A 19,591-nucleotide genomic window follows, 5' to 3' on the forward strand; every position below is an offset into this window, starting at 1 on the left:
ATGAAGGGCAAAAAAATGGGGATAAAAAAATGGTTCTGAGCAGGTTTGTTTGCTTTTTGCTAAATTAATTTTTTAACTTGATAGGTTAATTAAGTTTAATTCTAAGGAAAACATGGGTTTTGTAAGCTTAAAAAAATGTGAAGGCCAGAGTGTGCATGCACCTTCCCATGTCTCCTCTCCTCTTTTATTTATAGAGAATTTTACATGATAATACAGTGGTGGTTGTGGAGTGCTGAAGCAATGCCCAGAACCAGTGCTCCTGCATTGGGCAGATAACATGAACATCTTGTGCTTAGCTGAATCATTTGTCAAAAAAAAAACCAAAACAACCAACCTTGAAAATAAACCACCAACCAACCTACCAAAAATCCCAAAACCAACCAACCAGCCAAAAAAGTTCTGTTTTCTTGTGCCAAAATTAGTAGAGTTTTGCTGTACAGAAGTCACTTTGAAATTCATGTCAAGCCTGTTCAAACTCAAAGCACTGATTTCCAGAACAGGTTGGGATCTCAATTCCCTGATCTCTTCAGTGCAGTGTATTTTTGTTTTACAACATGCCATGTACAGTATGACCTGGGGTTTTTTTCCCCACTTAGTGTAGGATTCACGCTGCCTCCAGAGCAAAAAGAGGATGGGAACTTCCAACTCTTTTCAGTCACCCTTGTGACTCTTCCTGAGGAAAGATGTGGAGAATCCTTGCAATGTCTTGCATTGTCTGTGTGTGTACAAGGGCCTTGTGCTGGTGGGAGCTTTGCTTTTTAGGAAGTGTCTTCAGCTGATGCAGGAAGACACTGGAGCAGGTGTCTCATGCAGAAGGATGTTTTCCCATCACAGGTTCACTTTTCCTTTGAAGAGCCCCATGAGTACCTTGTAAAATCCTGTAGGGACCGTTTTCTGTTTGGTTGGATTTTTCCTCCCTGTCTGGGTTTTTATTCTCTTCCTGTTGTGAACGGCCTTTCCTTGTCTTGTTCTCAGGAGATGATGTTGCAGCCTTCTCTCTCCCTCTCTTTCTCTCTCTCCCTTGCCCTGCTCTCCTCTCCACTGTTCTTTTTTCTCTCTGTGTGCCCAGACTCAGACGCAGTTGGAGCATGCCCGAATTCGGGAGCTCGAGCAGAGCCTGCTGTTTGAGAAGGCACAGGCTGAAAAACTCCTCAGAGAATTAGAGGACACCAGGGTAATGCACCCTCACCTGCCCTGCCTGCAGACAGCGCTTGCACTGCCCTGGCGCTCATGATGCCTTGCTTTGGGTTTCTTTCTTTTGGTTTTTGTGGGGTTGATTGATTTTGGCTTGAACTTAAGCTTCCTTGATTTTGTTTGGTTTTTTTATTTGCTCTCTTTCCCAGAAATAGTATGATGTCATTTCTAGCTTTGCTTCTCTTGTGGGGAACTCGTTTCTCAGATTGAGTCTGCTTCTCTGCCCCACGCCACCATCTGACACATGAGCTCCTACAATTCATTTTTCAATTAACATATCCCAATAATATCCACCCCCTGCACAATTCATTCTGCCTTGAGCCCCTTCCCCCCAGGCTGTAAGAGGAAATAACACTGCAATCAACATTCCAGTTTCCCCTGCCAGTTGTGGGAGCTGCCATCTGAAGTGGCAGGTGCTGGTGGATGCAGGTGGGCCCACTCTGATCCTTGGCCCTGCCTGCAACAGGACAGATTGCCCAGAGGAATCCTCCAAGCAGCCAGATGTGGAGAGGGCTTTTTCATGCTGGCGTGGTGTGGGAAGCAGCAGACTTGCTGCAGTGAGCAGGAATGGGTTTGAGAGCTGTAGAAAACACTGATGGGAGGGTCTCCAAAAGGTCTGGATGGTCTGAAGCCCCCCGTGCCCGTGTAAAATAATGACCACCAGCCTCCTGGGCTGATGGCTGCTGGGCAAATGGCAATTGAAATGAAGTGAAATTGATCTCTTGGAGTTTGGCTCGGTTTCCTTCTTTCTTTTGCCTTTTTCTAATGTTTCATCCTCTTCTCCATCCATAGTGGCAGCACCCTGTACTCCCTGTGACTCGCAGGGAGTTCAGCCCTGCCAGGTTACATTCAGATGGCAAAACATGGATCCATAGCCCTTAAGCTAAATGTGTACCATGGCCAGATTTATTGTCTTGCATCCTCTAGCCTCCTTTGTTATTTTGACTTTGCTGATAAACTCTAACAAGTACTCATATGTAAAAATCCCTTTTCCTTTTTACACCAGGGTAAACAAATTCTGTTACGGAAGAGAGGTCTGCAGGCTGAGGATTGCTGAGCAATAAAGGAAACATGATATGCTTAATGCTGGTTTTGATGCTTGTGAAATTCCTGCATGTGCAGTCACATCTCCTCTGTGCATCATCTGGCAAGATGCCTGGTCTGGAAACATAATGCCCTTCCAGGACATTATTTTTCATAAACCACTGTTGCTCCCTAGTGAATTTTAAGGGTTGTTTCCAAGGTGTTTTTCTGTGGAAAGCAAGAGGTTTGTATTAGGAAAAATAAATTGCAATTGGCACAGACATAACTGTGAGTTGTCAGTGCTGGTTACCCTGGTGCAAAACTGCTCAGGTTGGAGGGCACCAGGTGTTCTTTACCTCTTCCTTTGAACTTTGACTGATGTGCTTTGGATTTATTTCCACTGGAGAACGCTTGCTAAGGGGAAGGTGTGGCCATGAGGGGTGCACTGACCTTGTGTTGTGTCGTGTTGCAGCTGACCACGGTGGCAGAGCAGTCCAGGATCCTGCAGCTGGAGGAGGAGCTGAGCCTCAGGTGCAGCGAGGTGGACGAGCTGCGGCAGTGCCTGCAGAGCTCGCAGCAGGCAGAGAGCCCCGAGCACAGCCTGGGCCTGCACTCAGAGGCTCTCCGCCTGCGGGATCAGCTGCTCTCTGCCAACAAGGAGCACCAGAAGGAGAGCAGCCAGCTGAAGGAGAAGTATGAGAAGACGCTAAAGAAGTACCAGCAGGAGATGGAGAAGCTGAAGTCTGTCAATGAGAAGTACTCGCAGGAGATTGTTGACCTGAAGCATAAAGTTCAGCAGGCCACTAACGAGAACATGGGGCTCATGGACAACTGGAAGTCCAAGTTGGACACGTTAGCTTCTGACCACCAGAAGTCTCTGGAGGACCTGAAAGCCACGCTCAACTCAGGCCCTGACACCCAGCACAAGGAGATTGTGGAGCTGAAGGCAGTGGTGGAGAGTATAAAGTTGGAGCACCAGCTTGAGCTGGAGAACCTGAAAGCAAAGCACGACATTGAGACAGCTGTCCATATAAAAGAGAAAGAGAGTCTCAAGCTGAAGCTGCAGGAGGCTTTGGATGAAGTAGAAAAAAGCAACAGCAACTGGAAAATGCAACTGGAAACCAAAAGCAGTCAGCACCTTCTTGAGCTCCAAGATGTGAAGGACAAGTGTCGAGATGCTGAGCTGAGGGTGCATGAACTGGAGAAACTTCATGGTGAATATACAGATCAGACACAAGCAATAGCTTTCTTGAAAGAGCAGATATCTTTGGCTGAAAAGAAGATGTTGGACTATGAAACATTACAGAAAACAGAAGCCCACAGCAAACAGGAAATCCAAAGATTGCAGGAAAAAGTGCTTGTCTTAGAGAACAAGCTGCAGTCCATGGAGGCCCTGCATCCTTCTCAGCATGCAAATGTATGACTTTGGGGTCATTTTGCTGTTTATTATCACTGTTGGTAACTTCTCAGCCACTGCCTTGTGCAGTTTTCTGAGGGTTTAAATATCTGGATGTTTTTTTCTTCCACTGACAGTGTTCTTTCTGCACTGCACCTCCAGGCTGAAGGTGTCATTCCACTCTAGAAAGCCAATGGGACAGTGGGACAATTAGAAAAAAGGTGCTAGTGGGGCCACAGCTGGGTGTGGAGGCTGCTGTGGCAGCAGACTAGGGCTGTCATGGTTTGTCAGGATGGGCTCTCATCCTGAGCAAGCAGTGTTCTGAGCTGGAAAACCATCATTCCTGCAATGCAGCTGTGCTTCTCCAAGAGCTGCAGCAGCCTTGGTGTGCTGTTGGGCAGGACTCTCTGGGGGTGCTTGGAGGATAGGGTGGAAAAAGAGTCAGCCTTGCTCAGCACCTGGAGCAAGAGAGGTGCAGTGTGGGGCTGTGTCAACAGCAGGGCAGGGGCTTCACAGCACATGTGGGAGACAGGGAAAGGCTGGTGTTGAGGGTTACAGTGGAAAAGCTGCCAGCAAGGGTCAGAATGGCACCAGGCTAGGAAATAAAATGCCTGATTGAATATGAGACCAGGGAGGGCTGAAATAAGAGCAGTAATATTAAGGGGTCAATTTACTGAGGCCTTTGTGTCTAAATCATCCTTTTGTTTTGTTTGACTGTTTGCCACAGGATGCATCATCCTGCCATTGGGTGTGGCACAAGGAATTGTGGCTGGGTCTGCACCGTAGTGAGCAGGAAGATTGCTACTCATGGGGGGCTGGGCCCCTATTTGTGTTTGGATTTTGCATGAGAAATGAGGAAAAACCCAATTTACATCCTGTGGGGATGCATAAAATTAAAATAAGCTGTAAAGTGTGCACATTTTAAGAATACTGTGTTGAAATTTCACTGGTGATGTAGTTTCTGTTCCAGACAGAGATGCCAATGAGATGAATTCAATGCCTGTGTTTAATTTCCCACTGTGAACAGCCCCATTGAAACCAGTTGCACCTCCAGGGAGCAAAGTCAAGCCCATGAATTCCATGTGGTCTAAGTCAGAACTCCACACCTTGGAAATAGGCACGCTGAGGACAATAGAGGCAAAGGCCAAGGAGGAATCTCCAGCATTAATAGTGTTTGAAGGGTTGCTCCAGGATGTTCCTCTAGTAAGGACAGTTGGGAACAATAAGTACAGCCAGGACTCTGGGAAAAAAGGGTTGTTATTACAACATGTGACACATTATAGACATTATAGCCAATATTCAAACAGGAATGAATGGAAAAGAAGAAGCTGGAGCCTTGTTCCAGAGCCCTTTAGATAAATGGAAGGGCTCTGGGGGATACTGACACTGGATTAGAACCAGGGAAGTCTTGAAGTAATTATTCCAACTATGTGTCAAAATCAGAACATGGGAAGAAATGCATGGGGAAAGCCTTTGAGTATCATGGGGCAAGTTCTATTTAAAATTTTCTGAGTTAATTTAAAGTGACTGCAGTATTCACTGTCCAAGTATTTTAAACAAGCAAAGGTGTCTTGTGGCAGTCTTTCCTAGACCTTCAAGGGAGAGCCACAGCTGCTTCCCAGGAGCAGTTAAATAGTTTTTCCATACCAAAAGTGCATCAGGAAGCATATTTCTCCTCTGGGGGTTTTCCTGCTTCTGTTTGACTTGTCCCACAGCCCAGAGTTCAAAGAACTGACCTTGGGGCTCTTGACTGTAGTGGCCACAGCAGCTGCTGGCTCTGGCCATGTGCTGAGGTCCCAGCAAAGGCTGCTGGATGGCAGGAGGTGTGAAGGGCTCAGTTGTGGCCTCTGCCACAGAAAACTTGGCATTGGAAGCTCTGTAGTCTCTGGCTTTTCAAAGAGGGTGGGGAAAAAGCAGAATCCCCTGTATGGACAAGGCATTTGCTTGTTATTATTTTTACGAATGCATTAGTTTGTAATAAATTACTGTTTTATCAGCGTTTTTATAACTTTGGGCACAGCTAGGATCTGCAGAAGTTGAGGAACTTGTTGACTGGTGGGTGTCAAGCTGCATGCTGGAGGGCATTTGCAGTTGGTGTTTGCTGTGATTGCCCAGAGGTGCCTGGTGTGAGGGACAGCAGCTCCTCCATCCCTCTGTGTGTGCAGGGCTGAACCCGAACCGTGGGGAAAAATTCGAGCTCTGTTCCCTCCTGGGTGAATCCTGCTGGTGTGATCACCTGTGGGTTGTGTGTGGGCACTCTGGTCAGCCTCAGTAGTACCCAGCTGGACAAGTGGCTCCTCAAGAAAGCCTTTATTTCCCTCTTGGGAAGGATGTAAAACATCCTAACTTGGACTTGGGATACCTTCTGCTTTGGATGGGGCTTTGTGGTTGTTAACGTCTGCTTATCTTTGGGTAAAGGGTTAGTTTATATCTTACATTTTACATTTATTCCAGATGATTGAGACGAATGATATTTCAGAAGAAAAGATAAAGATGAAGCAGACTATGGAAGGTATGAAGCTCTTATTTTTACCCTGTTCTAGTGACTTGTACACTTCACCTTCTTCCAGCTTTCTGCTCTTTCAGGGATGGCTGCATGGCAGGGGCTCAGGAAGACATTTCATCTGTCAAAATTTGCCATATGACATTTGTTGTCTGGATGTGTTTTTTCCTTCTAATCAAGCTGAGCATATGCAGGGGTGGATGTTTTTACCTGTGTTAGATACTCTCCATGCAGATGGTGCAGGTTGGAGACAAATCTGGGGAAATAGGTGCATTTCCATCCCATCACTGATTTATACAGCAGGTAAAATTCAGACATTAAATGTTATTTGCTCACAGGAGAGGAATTAGAATGGTAGACATTAATGTGACTGGCTTCAAATAATGATAGTTACTTTTTATTAAGCTTACTATAAATCACATCCATCCTTTTAACAAAATGTGAGACTTACACACTCAGGAAACTTGTATAAAGTGTATTTCAACCTGAACTGCACTCAGCCCCCTCACAGAGGGTGAGCTGTAGCACTGAGTCTGAGCAGTAGCAGAGCTGGCCTCAGAGGTATTTTGTCCTGTTTCTGTTGCCCTCAGTGCAAGCCAGGCATTGTCCACAAGCCTCTATCTTTGCAGATAAGGGATTCTGTAGAACACATTCAGGTTATACCCCATCCCTGGAAGTACCCAGGGACAGGTTTGATCAGGGCTTGGAGCACCCTGGGATAGTGGAAGGTCTCCCTGCCCAAAGCAGGGGTGTGGAACAAGATGATTTTTAAGTGCTTTTTCAAACCAAACTAATCTGTTTCTACACCAAATTGTTTGCTGATTGACAGGTAATTCCTGCCTAGTGCCTTAACTAGATCCAGCAGCCACTGCTCTGAATGGCCACTCAGTCCAAGTGTGCATTGTTTCCACACTGAACAAACCCCAGACAGATGTTCTAAAACAGCCAGGTCAGATTTGAGCCACAAAAGCATCAGACTTCAGATCTACAGCTCCGAGCATGGAAATGCATCAGTTCCAGAAAACATGTCTATTGAAACAGTCTCTGCCTTCCACTGTAGGAGGTGCACAAAGAAATGTGCTAAAAGGTCCTTTTGGTTTTTTTTTTTAAATTAATATTTTATTGCCTTTTTCCTCTCCTCCGCTGAGGTTGCTTTCCTAACCCTGTCTGGTACAGCTTCCCAGAGTGATCCCAGCTCCCAGTGTGGTGGGATGCAGTGTCTCTCTGCCCACAGAGGTACCTGTCTGGTACAGCTTCCCAGAGTGATCCCAGCTCCCAGTGTGGTGGGATGCAGTGTCTCTCTGCCCACAGAGGTACCACCACGGTGCCCACTGCACCCTGGCCCATGCTGTGCACCTGACAGCTTCCCAATTTGCACAAAGCATTTTCCAACCCTCTCATCCTTGTCTTTTCACTCCCCCGCAGACCTCCAGGACAAGCTGAGTAAAAGAGACAAAGAGGTGTCATCCCTGGTGACCCAGACTGAAACTCTAAGGGCCCAAGTAAGTGGTAAGTTTCCCTAGTCCAGTGTTGGTGGGGATGAAATGTTGCCCTGCTTGTCCTACAGCCTGGTGTTGAACAAGAGCCCAGAGCTGAAATAGGCTGATGTAAAACATGATGCTGCTGGTTTCTGAATGGCTGTTGCTGGTAGAAATTAATTCAGGAATTGAACACAAACTGCAGCAGTTATTTGTGTCCTGTGAGGGAGGGTTTGGGCTTATTTATGTGGAAAGCTAATGAAGCAGAAGTCAGTCAAGCTGGGTGTGTTCCCTTAACTACAGCCAGTCAAGAGTTAATTACATCTGTGCTTTTAGGAGTAGGAATTGGGAAAATGCAAAAAGTAGGGATATAATAAAGGACTAAGTGACATTTCTTCCCCTGAATCCTCTGCTTCTCATAGCTTTGGAAAATAAATGCAAAACAGCAGAAAAGAAGGCTGATTCGGTGCTCAAAGAAAAGAAGAGGTTGGAAGGAGAACTGGAAGCCTTGACCAAGAAAACACATGATGCCTCAGGGCAGCTGGTCCTGATCAGCCAGGAGCTGCTCAAGAAGGAAAGGTCAGTGTGCAGGTCTGGAGGACAGACAGAGGGGCTCTGTGAATATTGGTGTTCCTGAGCAGGGGACAGAGGGGCTCTGTTCCTTCATGTTCCTTCGAGTACTGTAATGACCACCAGAGGAAATGTAGGGTTGCACTGTTGAAATCCAGCCCACAGCTTTCTTGTTCTTTAGAGATGCTGATGTGTGAATTTGGTTGGAATTAGAGGCTGTGAATTCTCAAAAGGCACTGCCCTTTCACTGCTTGCCAGGAGCTGCAAGGCAGCTCAGAGGATTTGCTGAATGAAGTCACCTACAAGCCAGCCAAGCTGGCTGCTGCCCTGCTCAAGCAGTGCCTGTGCAGGTCCCAGTCTCAGAGCTGGCAAAGTGGGACAAGAAAAGAGTGGTGGGAGCTGGGTCAGATTTGCTCACTGGCCTCTCTTTGGATCTGTAGCAAAGGTGGGAGGGAGCACAGCAGGGCTCCAGTGGTGTGTGGGCTCTGGGAAAGTCTTCATCTCTTCCTGCTGCTGCTTGCATGTGAAAAATGCATATTATATGATTGGCTTTTGCAAATATTAAAATGAATATTATATGTGTTATGTTAGAAAGTTATGCTGTATTTATTCTATTAAGTAGTGTGTTAAATATAGTCTTAGGTTATAACATAATGTTAAAATGGAAACTATGCTATGTAAGATACTTTTTAACCAGCTCAAGAAAGGGATGAGATAATCAAGAAATTCTTTGCACAGAGATAACAGCAACATGACACTACGATCCCAAAGGGAAGAATTATTGCCTCCTTATGGTGAAGAAGTAATCTTGCAGGCTCCATGGAGTCTGACCATGATTTACAAGATAAAGGGGGAGAAGTTGACAATAAGCAGAAAACATCCTTTGCCTGAAAATAATTTTTGAATCATGTACGAGATGTGTGAATATGCAACAGGCTGTTGCTTTTAAGAGTTAATCCTTTGTTAGTCCCTTTGTTTTCAAGAGGAGAACATCCAAACATTCATAATTCTTTGCTTTTATTGTCCTAACTCTAATTGTCCAAATTCTTACTGCACTAATTTGTATTACTGTTTTTACAACCATTCCATTGCCGTTAAACTTGGACCGTTTTAACCGAGTGCCTGTGGTTCTCCACACGGCAGGAGCCTGAACGAGCTGCGGGCGCTGCTGCTGGAGGCGAACCGGCACTCGCCGGGGCCGGAGCGCGACCTCAGCCGCGAGGTGCACAAGGCTGAGTGGAGGCTGAAGGAGCAGAAGCTCAAGGATGACATCAAGGGGCTCCGGGAGAAACTGGTTGTGCTGGTGAGGGCACTAAAACCCATCCTGTGTTGGATAACGCTCTTTTCCTGAGCCAGAGATGGGGTAACTGAGAGGTGTTTTAAAAAGTTCTATTTTATTTTTAGTTTTATGAGAAGGGTGAGATAATATAGGTGTTATATTGGTGCTATTACAATTAGAATTATTTTTTAAATTACAATACACTATAAGTGTTTCTTGGTTTATTAGTTTTTTGTTACATCATCCTGTAGATATCTTAATTATTTAAAGCTATCTTTTGTGGGTCCCACTACAATGTATGTTTCATAGTTCTATTTTTCTAAAGTATTTAGTTTTATTTGTAGTTTGTTTCATTAGTTTTTTATTTTGTTTTATTATGTTTTATTTGTAGCATTTATTTCCTACATTTCCCCCTTTTTTGATGGTTTTGTTTATTATTTGTTACATATGGTGAAGTGTGTAAGGTAACCTTATATATGCTCTGTACAACCTTATATAACCTTCTGTTAAACTTTAAAACCTTTTTATACATTTATTTCCTACAATCCTGGGCACAGCCTAGGGGCTGGAGGGCTCTTTACTGCTGAGGGGAGTGGGGGGTGAGGGGTCTGAGCCCTTCACTCTTGCTCCAGGTCTTTGTGTTTTCTTTTGTGCTGCTCGGCATCTGATGGGGATTCTCTTGACAGTGACTGAGCTGTGGCCTGGCTTAGCAGCGCCTCATTACACAGCAAAGAAATCCTCATGTCATATATCACAGAATATCCTGAGTTGGAAAGGCCACAAGGATCATCCAGTCCAACTCCTGGCTCTGCTCAGGACACCCCAACAATCACATGTGCCTGGGAGCACTGTCCAACGGCTCCTGGAGCTCTGGCAGCCTCGGGGCCATGCCCATTCCCTGGGGAGCCTGGGCAGTGCCAGCACCCTCTGGGAAAAGAACCTTTCCCTGATATCCAACCTGGACCTCCCCTAGCACAGCTCCAGCCATTCCCTGGGTCCTGTCCCTGGTCACAGAGAGCAGAGGTCAGTGTGTGCCTCTCTGCTTCCCCTCGTGAGGAAGTTGTAGCCTGCTCTGTCCTTCTCCAGTGTTTTTCTGTTCACTCAGGTTTTAGATCCATGGCTAAATAGGGCTACAGTTTGTGGGAGAAACTGAAGGTCGTTCAGCTACCCCACGTGTTTTACAGATTCTCTGACCCAAGAATAAGCAGTGTCCTCAAATTCCCGTGTACTTCAACGTCCTCCAGTGGCCGAGATGTGAATAATTGATTTGAACTGCTGGGAACAAACTGGAGCTGCTCCTGGTCACTTGATCCAAGCTGTGCTCTGCCCCCATCTGCTGCTGAAATTGCAGCATTGTTCTAGGGGTTATATGGATTTCTACCTTGACTTTCTGCAGCTCTTGGTGTAGGAATCCGTAAAATCAGAGGGTTTTGGGAATGCAATAAAAGGCAGGCCTCAGAGGTAGCAGAACTGTGATCAGAGCTAAGCAGTAGCCATAGGATTTGTCAGCAAAAAAAATATGTAAGAAGTAGAAAAGTAAGGACAAATAGAACAATGGTCTGTGTATTAATGCTTGTCCAGAATAATTCCCTAAGCTACAGAAAAGTCTCTCTAGAGAGATATTAGGAAGTTCTAAGCTGAATAATGGAGCTCTGTGCATTGTGTTTGAAGGCTTACAAGCATGTGTTGTATTTGAAATAAGCAAGCATTGTTTTAACCAAAGGTATGTGTGCTTACAGTGATTGCATGGAACTACTGTCAATATGCTTTTGCTTTGTGTGATTGGTCAAAAAACTTATAAAGTGAGTTGTAACATTGAGTTCTTTGGCTGCTGCCGGGGATGTGAGCTGCTGGCATCTTCCCATTGTCATAACCATGTAACGAGACTGATGCTGGAAAATAAAACAGCTCGAGGCGTGTTCCCAGCAGCCCCGTCCCGTTCATGATTTGTACATAGACCCCGGCTGGCGGTACTTGGTTTTGCTGTAACATCTCCCATTTTCCCTTTCCTCAAGGACAAGGAGAAGTCGGCGCCCGAGCAGCGGCGGTACTCGCTGATCGACCCCTCCTCGGAGTCGGAGGTGATCCGGCTGCAGCACCGGCTCGTCAGCACCGAGGACGTGCTGCGCAACGCGCTGGAGCACGGGCACCAGATGGAGAAGCTCATGGAAGCCATGAGACTCTCCTCTGAGAAAACACAGGTACAATGTCAGCAAACAGGGCTGCTTAGCCCTCATCTGTAGCATTCACGTTCTCTGAGCATGATTCCTTCGCCCAGGGTTTTTCTCCTGGGAAGCTGAAAGGCAGTGAGAGGCCTCAGAGAAAAGGAAAACAGTTCTTACCTCATTTGCTTCTCCTGTGCTGTGCTCGTGTGGAATGTGTTTGGAGATTGTTCACCCACAGGTGATTGTTCCATTGGGTTCTGCTGTGAGCTGTTTTCACTCTTTGGCCAATCAGGGCCAAGCTGTGTCAGGACTCTGGAAAGAGTCACGAGTTTCATTATTATCTTTTAGCATTCAGTAAGTATCCTTCCTGTATTCTTTAGTATAGTATAGTGTAGTATTCTTTAATATAATATAGTATAATAAAGTAATAAATTAGCCTTCTGAGAATATGGAGTCAGTTGCATCGTTCTTCCTGCCACAGGGCTCACCGTGAATTTACAATACTCATCGATCCCCTGGGATCATGCCCTGTGCTCAGGGGGTGATGCCATCAGCTGGGTCCCCTCTTTGCTGGGAGCAACCTGACAAGGCCTTGTTCAGCCAGATGTAGCCTAATGCTATAAAATCCCTGCTAGCTGGTAATCACAGATCCCTCTGTGCTCCAGAGAATGGTTGCTAAACATGGGGTTTTGGGGAAGTTGCACAGTGAGTAACTGTTCTTTGTGCGTACAGTATTGTCTGGCTGCAGGTGTTCATGACTCAGAGGTGAAGTTTTTCTGGCATCCCTCTTCTTTGAGAGGTTTATCTGGGTGTCCCTAAGCAGAAACATTGCAGGTGACTCTGGGAAAATGCTTTCCATTTCTCTTACCAGCTCTCTTACCACCTTGGTGTCTGATGTGAGTTTGCTGGTGAACTGTGGATGCTCCCACTCCAGTTTCTGTCTTCTCTCCACAACTTCCTCTGATCTCCCTTTGTTTCTTCTGACTAAAGAAAAGCTGCTTCTGTTGCCTGTCTAACATCCTTCTTTATGAAACTGAAGGGTACAAATAGCTTCGCTCTCAACATTTGGCGTTTCCATCTCATACCTGTGGAGTCTCAGCCCTGGCTGATTCCTCCTGCAAAGTGATCTGCCCCTTGTGCCAAGCTTTGTGTTTCATGTCCTTGAATGTTCTTCTAGCTGTATTTTCTCTTGGGTCTGCAGTTAGGCAGTGGCTTTTGGAGCTCAGATGCACTATAATTTCTCTTGTACTTCCTCATTTAAATTCTCAGCTGAAAAAATGTCTTTCTCTTGCAAGAATGAGTTACAACTGGCATTCAAGCAGACACCTTAGGGTAGTACAGAGAAGCCACTGGACACAGAATGGGCAGAGAGCTTTATTTCACTGATACAGGTGCAGATATGCTGTGTTAGGTAATCTGGGGGGTTTCAAGCCTTCTCATCCCATGACAGTCTCTTTCGGATACACCAAACACCGTTTGCATTGCAGTGGTATGGGTGTGGAGGTGGTCAGGAGGGTGCAAGGTAAAAACTGCAACCCTGAAAGATCTGCTGGCTCACTGAACATCTGTGTGTTGCACACAAGTCTCTCTATCCCGCAGTGAAGCATCTGCCAGCAGCAGGCAGGACTGATGGAGTCATGATGACATGTTTGTGGCAGTCCAGGGTGTGTCATAATCCTGTCGGGACCTCCAGAGTGACTTCTGCTGTGACTGCTGTGTGTCAAATGTATCATGACAGCCTCATCTCTTGGCAGCTACAGGAGGGGAAAGTTCTTCTCTGTTTGCTTTAATGCACAGTCTCTTGAGAAAGGGAAATCTTCCCTTTTGCATTCCCATCTCCAGAAGTTGTGCAGGTGGTAATTATTTCGTCTTCAGCTCTAGAAAATGACTAATCTTACCTGAAGTGAATTGGGACAGACCTTATGAGGTCAGCTAAGATATCCCTCTATTAGTTTGATATATTCATGCTTAAGAAAATGTAGAGACATGACAGAATAGCATTATGTCTGCAACTACAAACCAAGGTGCAGAGAAGCAGAGGATCACTGTGGGAAGGCTGGCTTCAAATTTCTGCTGATGTCAGGTTTTTAAAGTGCTATTTACAGGGAGGTCTGGATCAAGGCTTCCTAGTTTCAGTTTGAAATCTGTTCACCCTTCCCCTTCTGAAGGAGAACTTTTAACCAGGGGCTTTCAGGCTGAGGACATTGCTGGTCCAAACAAATCCTGCTGCAGTTAGGGAATTGATGGTTCTTCCCCAGAAGCCACATGCCCACTGCAACTCATTCTGCACCACCTTCCAGCCTCCTGTCTCCTCTCTGATGGAAGCAGCTGTTGCCCAGATATCTGCCTTGGCAGAAAGAAAATCTTTGCCTTCTCCTTGTGTTGGGAGATTCCTGAGCCACAGCTTTGCAGGAAATAACAAGGATTTGGCACTCAGACATTTTCTTGAAGGGTTTTAGTGATTCCTCTGGGAGCCTTTTTATTTAATTTCAAACAAATTGCACCACTTTGTTCATTATTGTGACCATGTTCTGAGACCAAACTTCAGGCCTGGTTTTTGATATCAGCTGTGTGGTCAGTGCCCAGACTGGGTGAGCTGCAGACAGGTGGGAGGTGCTGAGCCCTGGCAAACAGCTCAGTCTCTTACCAGAGCTTAGTTTGAATTTCTGCCTGGTGTTTGTGATCAAGCTAAACCTCTGTCCTGTAGGGTTGATTCTGCACCTTCATGGTCCCAGTGAGGATGGAAACTGGGGCTCTTAGACCCTGCAGTCTTGTCTCCCCATAACGCCATCAGCAGTTCACCAGCAAATGTGACTCTGATTGCCAAGGCCCATTGCATTGGGAATTCCATTCCCGTTCCATTGGAATGCTGGGGCTTCAGGCTGCAGCTTCTTCTCTTGTTCATCCTGGCTGTACTGTGTTTGGGAAGCTGAAGGGCTCCATACTGCTTTTTTAGAGAAACATTATAAATGTTTAAAAGTTCTTGTGCTTTTTAAAGACAGAACAGCCTGTCCTGGTTGCCAGATTTGTCCCTGGAGATGGGAAACAGGGAATGGCAAATGTCCTTTTCAGTGTTGGATGTTCAGTAAGCCATGCTTTGCAGCTAACACTGCCCTTGGCTGGATTTGGTTTTTGGTATTAAAGGGTTGGGGTGAATAGTGGGACTGTGTCCATGAGGAGCTTGGCGGATGTTTGGTAGCTGGGAGGGATGCAGTCTGACACATGGGGATTGAGCCAGGGTGCAGAGGGCAGGAAGATTCTTCCCAGAAGTGGGGTGGGGTTTTTGCACCCTCCTTTCCTTGTGTGGAGTGGGCAGCTAAGGAAGGACAGGGCAGTCTTGCCAGATTTCAGTGCTTGTAAACAAAACCAGGATCTGTCCCTCTTCAGCAAGTGGTGTCTGTTTTCCATTGCAGACTGTTGGAAATTCTGGGTCTGCTAATGGGATTCACCAGCAGGATAAATCCCACAAGCAAGAGGTAAGTTTTGAGTAGAATGTTATTTAAAACAGTATCTGCTTTGTGTGGTTTCTTGCCTGCTGTGGTGGGGACAGCACTTGGTTGAGGGTAGTTCTGCCAGCACAGCTTGACTGTGCCATTCCCACAGCAAAAGCAAGAGGCTTTGCACAACTCCAGTTGCCAAGTGTGGTGGGAACCTCACTAGAAACCCCTTGAAGCCATGGAGAGGGTGGTGATGAGGGGCACACAGAGGTGCAGTGCAAAGGGAGCTCCCCCACAGTCTCCTGGGTCAGTGCTGTGTCACTTCTCCTGGCAGCCCCTGCTGGAACCTGCTCAGCCTCAGCTCTCTGCTGTCCCCTTTGCATGGGTGGCATTTGTGGGATGTGCTGTCCTGGCCTCCCACAGCAGACTTCATCTACCCATACTGGGCAGAGCAGTGGACATTCTACTCCATGCCTCTTCCAAAAAAAGCCTCTGTGCTTTTGCCTAACAAGATCTGTTTTTTTCCTAGGAGAAGCTCTGATAGAGAGGAGGTGGAAAGGATCATTTCACGCCAGTATCAGCTCCTCTGCACAGTCAGGAAAAACAACACCACATCTGGCTTTAGCACCTCCAAAAGACCACACACAGTATTTTCACTTTAAAGCAGGACAATGTTTATAATGTACTAACTGATGTAATCAGGACAATCCCAGAGTCCAGTTTTCCAAGACAGCCATTGTTCCAGGAGGGAGCAGAAAGACCTCTCTGGGTTTGGTTTCTTACTTGTATTGGTTTTGACTGTGGAATTTGTATTGTGTGAGCTGCCCTTGTCCCACCATCTGACGTGGTTTGGATGACAGCTGCCCTGACCTGTGGCTGAAGTGTCAGTGGGTCCCAGCAGCCCCACAGGAGCTGCAAAGAGATTTGCCTGTGGTGTTCAAAGCATGTGCCCATAGGCTGCACCCTTCTCACGGGGTCTGTCCCTTCCCTCCCACACACCCTGGTGTCCTGAGGACCTGCACAAGTGAGTGAAACCTGCTGGGCTGATGATGTGAGGTTTGGGGACATGTTCCCCTCCTCCTTTTTGGAAGACATCACTGTTTTAGAGCAGAGGCTGCACTTAGTTCTTGTATAATAGCATGTTGTGGGAAGTAATCCAGTTTCAGAGGGATATTTATTTTGTTTCTTCTCCCCTGCCCTCTGGGGAAGAAGCTGTGGTGGCTCTGAGTTTGGGGTCAGGCACACCTTGCCTGGGTGCAGTTGGCCTTTCTTCCTGCAGTGGGATCTCTGAGCAGGCCTGCTGGAGTCCTGGGCCATAGCCAGCTGTCCAGCTCGGTGCCCCTCTCTCCTGGGGCTTCACGGGCCCTGTTGTGAGCTCAGGACTCCACAGGTGCTGGATCTCAGCATTGCTGGCCTCGGAGCTCCATGCTGGGGGCAGTCAGTGGGGACAGTGTGGGAACAGGTTCCCTCCTTGCCTGTTCAATTTAACAGCTCACTGTGATTGCCTGCTGCTTTCCAGAGCTGTCCTTGGCTCTTCAGTGTGATGTCCATCCCCTGCTGCCCGAGATGGATGAGGTGAAGGTGCTGCTGTGAGCCCGACTTGGATGGCTTCAGCAATCCTCTGTGCATAAATTGGGTGTATTTGGAGCAGAGGCAATCCAAGACCAGAGCCCACACAGCTCTTGTGTCCATACCAGCACAGGATCTTGTTCCTTTTTCCCAAGGCTTTACTCCAACTTTGCACCACAGCTCCCAAGTGATAATAGGGCAGAGGAAGGTGACAACATGCTCTTACAGGTGTGAAAGAGCCCAGCTCAGGTTCACTCTTCAGCAGCACAGGGAACAGTCTCAGCAATATTTTTCCAGGCTTCTCTCAGTTCGTGCCCAACTCTTCCAGTCTCTTTCTGCTATGATGGGGCATAGCACAAAGGACAAGATGGGAGAGGAGATCTGAGCCAGACCCCCAGCAGGTGAACACAATGGCACATCAGCTCTGTTGCTTTTTGCCCTGATTTCCCACAAAGTTATGTCACTTTTTCTTAGTGGGTTGCCAGACTCCTGCTTTTTTAAAGGATGGGCAGCCAGAAGCAGCCTGGGAAAGACTTGAGCTTCAGGACTGTAATTTGGCCATGAGGAGGATGACATTGAATATTTGACCCTTCTCACCTGATGCCTGATTGGTGATCTCCTCTCCTTCAGAGGAGGATGGGAGAGGAAGGGGGAGTAAAACAGGTCAGAAATCACAGCAGCAATCTGCTCGTGGTAGCAGGAGGCAGAGCATGGGATCAAAGTGGCTGGAAATAATTTGTGTACAATTCCATCCTGCCTTGTAGAAGTGTTTCTTCAACTCTTACAAATCACCGGGAAGACTGCCACATCTCTGCCTAGCTCTGGGAGTTTCCCAGGGGATTGTAGGAGTGGTCTCCAAAACCCTCCTGGTTGAGTATTCATCTTCTAAGTGATTTTGGAAAGTCCCAGAGGGAGTTTTTGTTTGTTACAGCCCTCAATAGTGAATACCTCACTGCTGGTTTTAAGAATTGAGGGCTGATGTTTCCCCACATGCTCCTGTTGGCTGGATGGTCTCTAAAGTCATGTCTGCAGACCTCGTGGGCTTCCCTGGGCACCTGCAAGAGGGAGGCCCCATTCTGATTTGTAACTTCTTTTCCTGTTTGAGTCTTCTAGTGACTTGTGACCAGCTGCCTTCACCTGCAGCAGAGATATCTCTGTTTTTCACCTCCCTTTGGCTCTGTACAGAGTGGGATCCCCTGGGAGTGCCCATGGGGACCATGTATTTGGTTCTGTTGATCAGATCCAAAGTTGCCAGGCTGGAAGAGTCTCTGGCTCCTGCCTCTTGCCAGGGGCCATTCCCCCAGGAACAGAGGGGTTCAGACCAGGTTCAGAGTTAGTGCTGATGGTCTTCTCTGGCTGTAAATGACTGTGCTGGTCTCTGAGGATCAGCCAGGAGCTGTTGGCACTGCTTGGCTCTCTGTGCAGGCTCTGTGGTCACTGTGTTGCTGGGATGAGGGTTGAATCCCCCACCCACTGGGGTGCAGGTCCATGGGAGCTGCTCCCAAATAGGACCATCCACAATGCCAACAGGATTGTGTGCTCATGTGGGCTTCAGCTCAGCCCTGTGTAAGGGACCAGGAGGGATTGCACTCACTCACTTCCTCCCTCTCCAAAATGAGCACAGGCTTCCCCCGGGCACCAGCCTCTGGCTGCCTTCCTGAGGTGGTAAGAGACCACACTAGGGACAAACTTGGAAAGGACAAGGGGGAGATTCCCCATCCCCTCTATTTATTTGTAAGTTTAAGTGCTATTTTTACCTGTGTGGTGATGTATAAAGTACTTCACAATCCTTGGTCCTACTGGCTTGGTTCTTCGGGAGAGTTCTGGGGCCCTGGAGCAGTGATGCCCCCTTGTCCTGTTATTGATCCGGGCTGGTTCCTGTTTGTGCCTTCACTCCCCCCTTGGCTTCAGCCTTGCTCTTACCTCGATCCCCGAGAGCTGGTAAGGGAGGGCTGTGCTTTCCCCAGCCTTTCTCCCAGCCTGAGAATGCCATGCTGGTTTTCCACCTGCAGGTGTGTCCTGAGCAGCGGTGCCGGGTGGGGAGCAGGGGGTGACACGCAGCCGGGCTCCGAGGGAAGGAGCAGCCCCCACAGGCAGTGGCGTTGCCCTGACAGTTAGTGATGCTTTTCTGCTGAGAGATGAGCCCTTATCCACTGAAAAAACAGCCTTTGGAATGGAGACTACTTAGTATTGAGTGATTCCTTCTCTATTTCTCAAGACCAAAGGGGAAAAAATGAGTCTTGCTTGGGAATGTCAGCTTTATCCCTCCTGCAGCATCCAGAGAGCTGGAGCAAGGGCAGCACCGTGCTGGTGCCCTGTGGAATGATGGTACCAAACTGCCTGGGTGTTACAGCTCTGGAATGACAGGTGCCAAGCTGCCAGCCAAGGCCTTACAGCTCCTGCCTCCCCCCCAGCCACCAGCAGCTCCTCTGACTTGCAGTAGAGATGCATAAGGGTTTCATTAAACAAAACGATGCAAATGGCACTGTAAAAGTCTTAATGAAAATTCCAATACTCCGTTATTCAGCAGCTTTAGCAGCTCAGCACTATCTGTAGGGAGTTATTAATACACTAAGATCCTATAGGCCTCCTGTAAGTTACCAGAAAAAAGATGATACTAGATGTATAAATGGATGATAACCTTTTACCCATACAGTATGTATTACAATTTTGTAGCTTAGTCATTTTTTGGCTATCAGATTTTGTTAGTATGATACAAAAAAAAGACAAAAAAAAAGTTTGACTGCTAATGTCTATTTTGTTATTTGATTCATTTTCTTCCTCTGTACAAAAGCTGTACAAATCTGTCTGTGTAACTCCTCCACATCTGTATTCATGTACCATCCCCCTTGTCCTGGCTTGCTGGTGTGGTGAGCTCCTACTAAACAATAAACTCTGTGGCTGAAGTTGGGCATCCTGGGGCTGCTGGGGCGTGTTCAGGGAGTTCTGCAGTGCACACAGTGTCATGAGCTGGAAG

At 47.1% G+C, this 19,591-nt stretch overlaps 1 protein-coding gene across 3 annotated transcripts in view; it reads left to right on the plus strand.

Moving 5' to 3' along the window:
- Positions 1-19,520, plus strand: part of CLIP2 (CAP-Gly domain containing linker protein 2) — a 95,192-nt gene extending 75,672 nt beyond the window's left edge. For 2 of the 3 annotated variants that reach the window (XM_038157909.1, XM_038157907.1), the window contains exons 9-17: positions 1,070-1,174; positions 2,690-3,634; positions 6,068-6,125; positions 7,542-7,625; positions 8,017-8,173; positions 9,308-9,467; positions 11,459-11,644; positions 15,022-15,084; positions 15,575-19,520. In XM_038157909.1, coding sequence (XP_038013837.1) covers positions 1,070-1,174; positions 2,690-3,634; positions 6,068-6,125; positions 7,542-7,625; positions 8,017-8,173; positions 9,308-9,467; positions 11,459-11,644; positions 15,022-15,084; positions 15,575-15,586 — 1,770 coding nt within the window. In that variant the 3' untranslated portion in view covers positions 15,587-19,520. The remainder of the gene's footprint in view (positions 1-1,069; positions 1,175-2,689; positions 3,635-6,067; positions 6,126-7,541; positions 7,626-8,016; positions 8,174-9,307; positions 9,468-11,458; positions 11,645-15,021; positions 15,085-15,574) is intronic. The other variant, XM_038157910.1, reaches the window with a different exon arrangement.
- Positions 19,521-19,591: the final 71 nt, after the last annotated feature.

This window comes from Motacilla alba, chromosome 19 (assembly GCF_015832195.1).
Source record: "Motacilla alba alba isolate MOTALB_02 chromosome 19, Motacilla_alba_V1.0_pri, whole genome shotgun sequence".
In the NCBI taxonomy this organism is placed as follows: domain Eukaryota; kingdom Metazoa; phylum Chordata; class Aves; order Passeriformes; family Motacillidae; genus Motacilla; species Motacilla alba.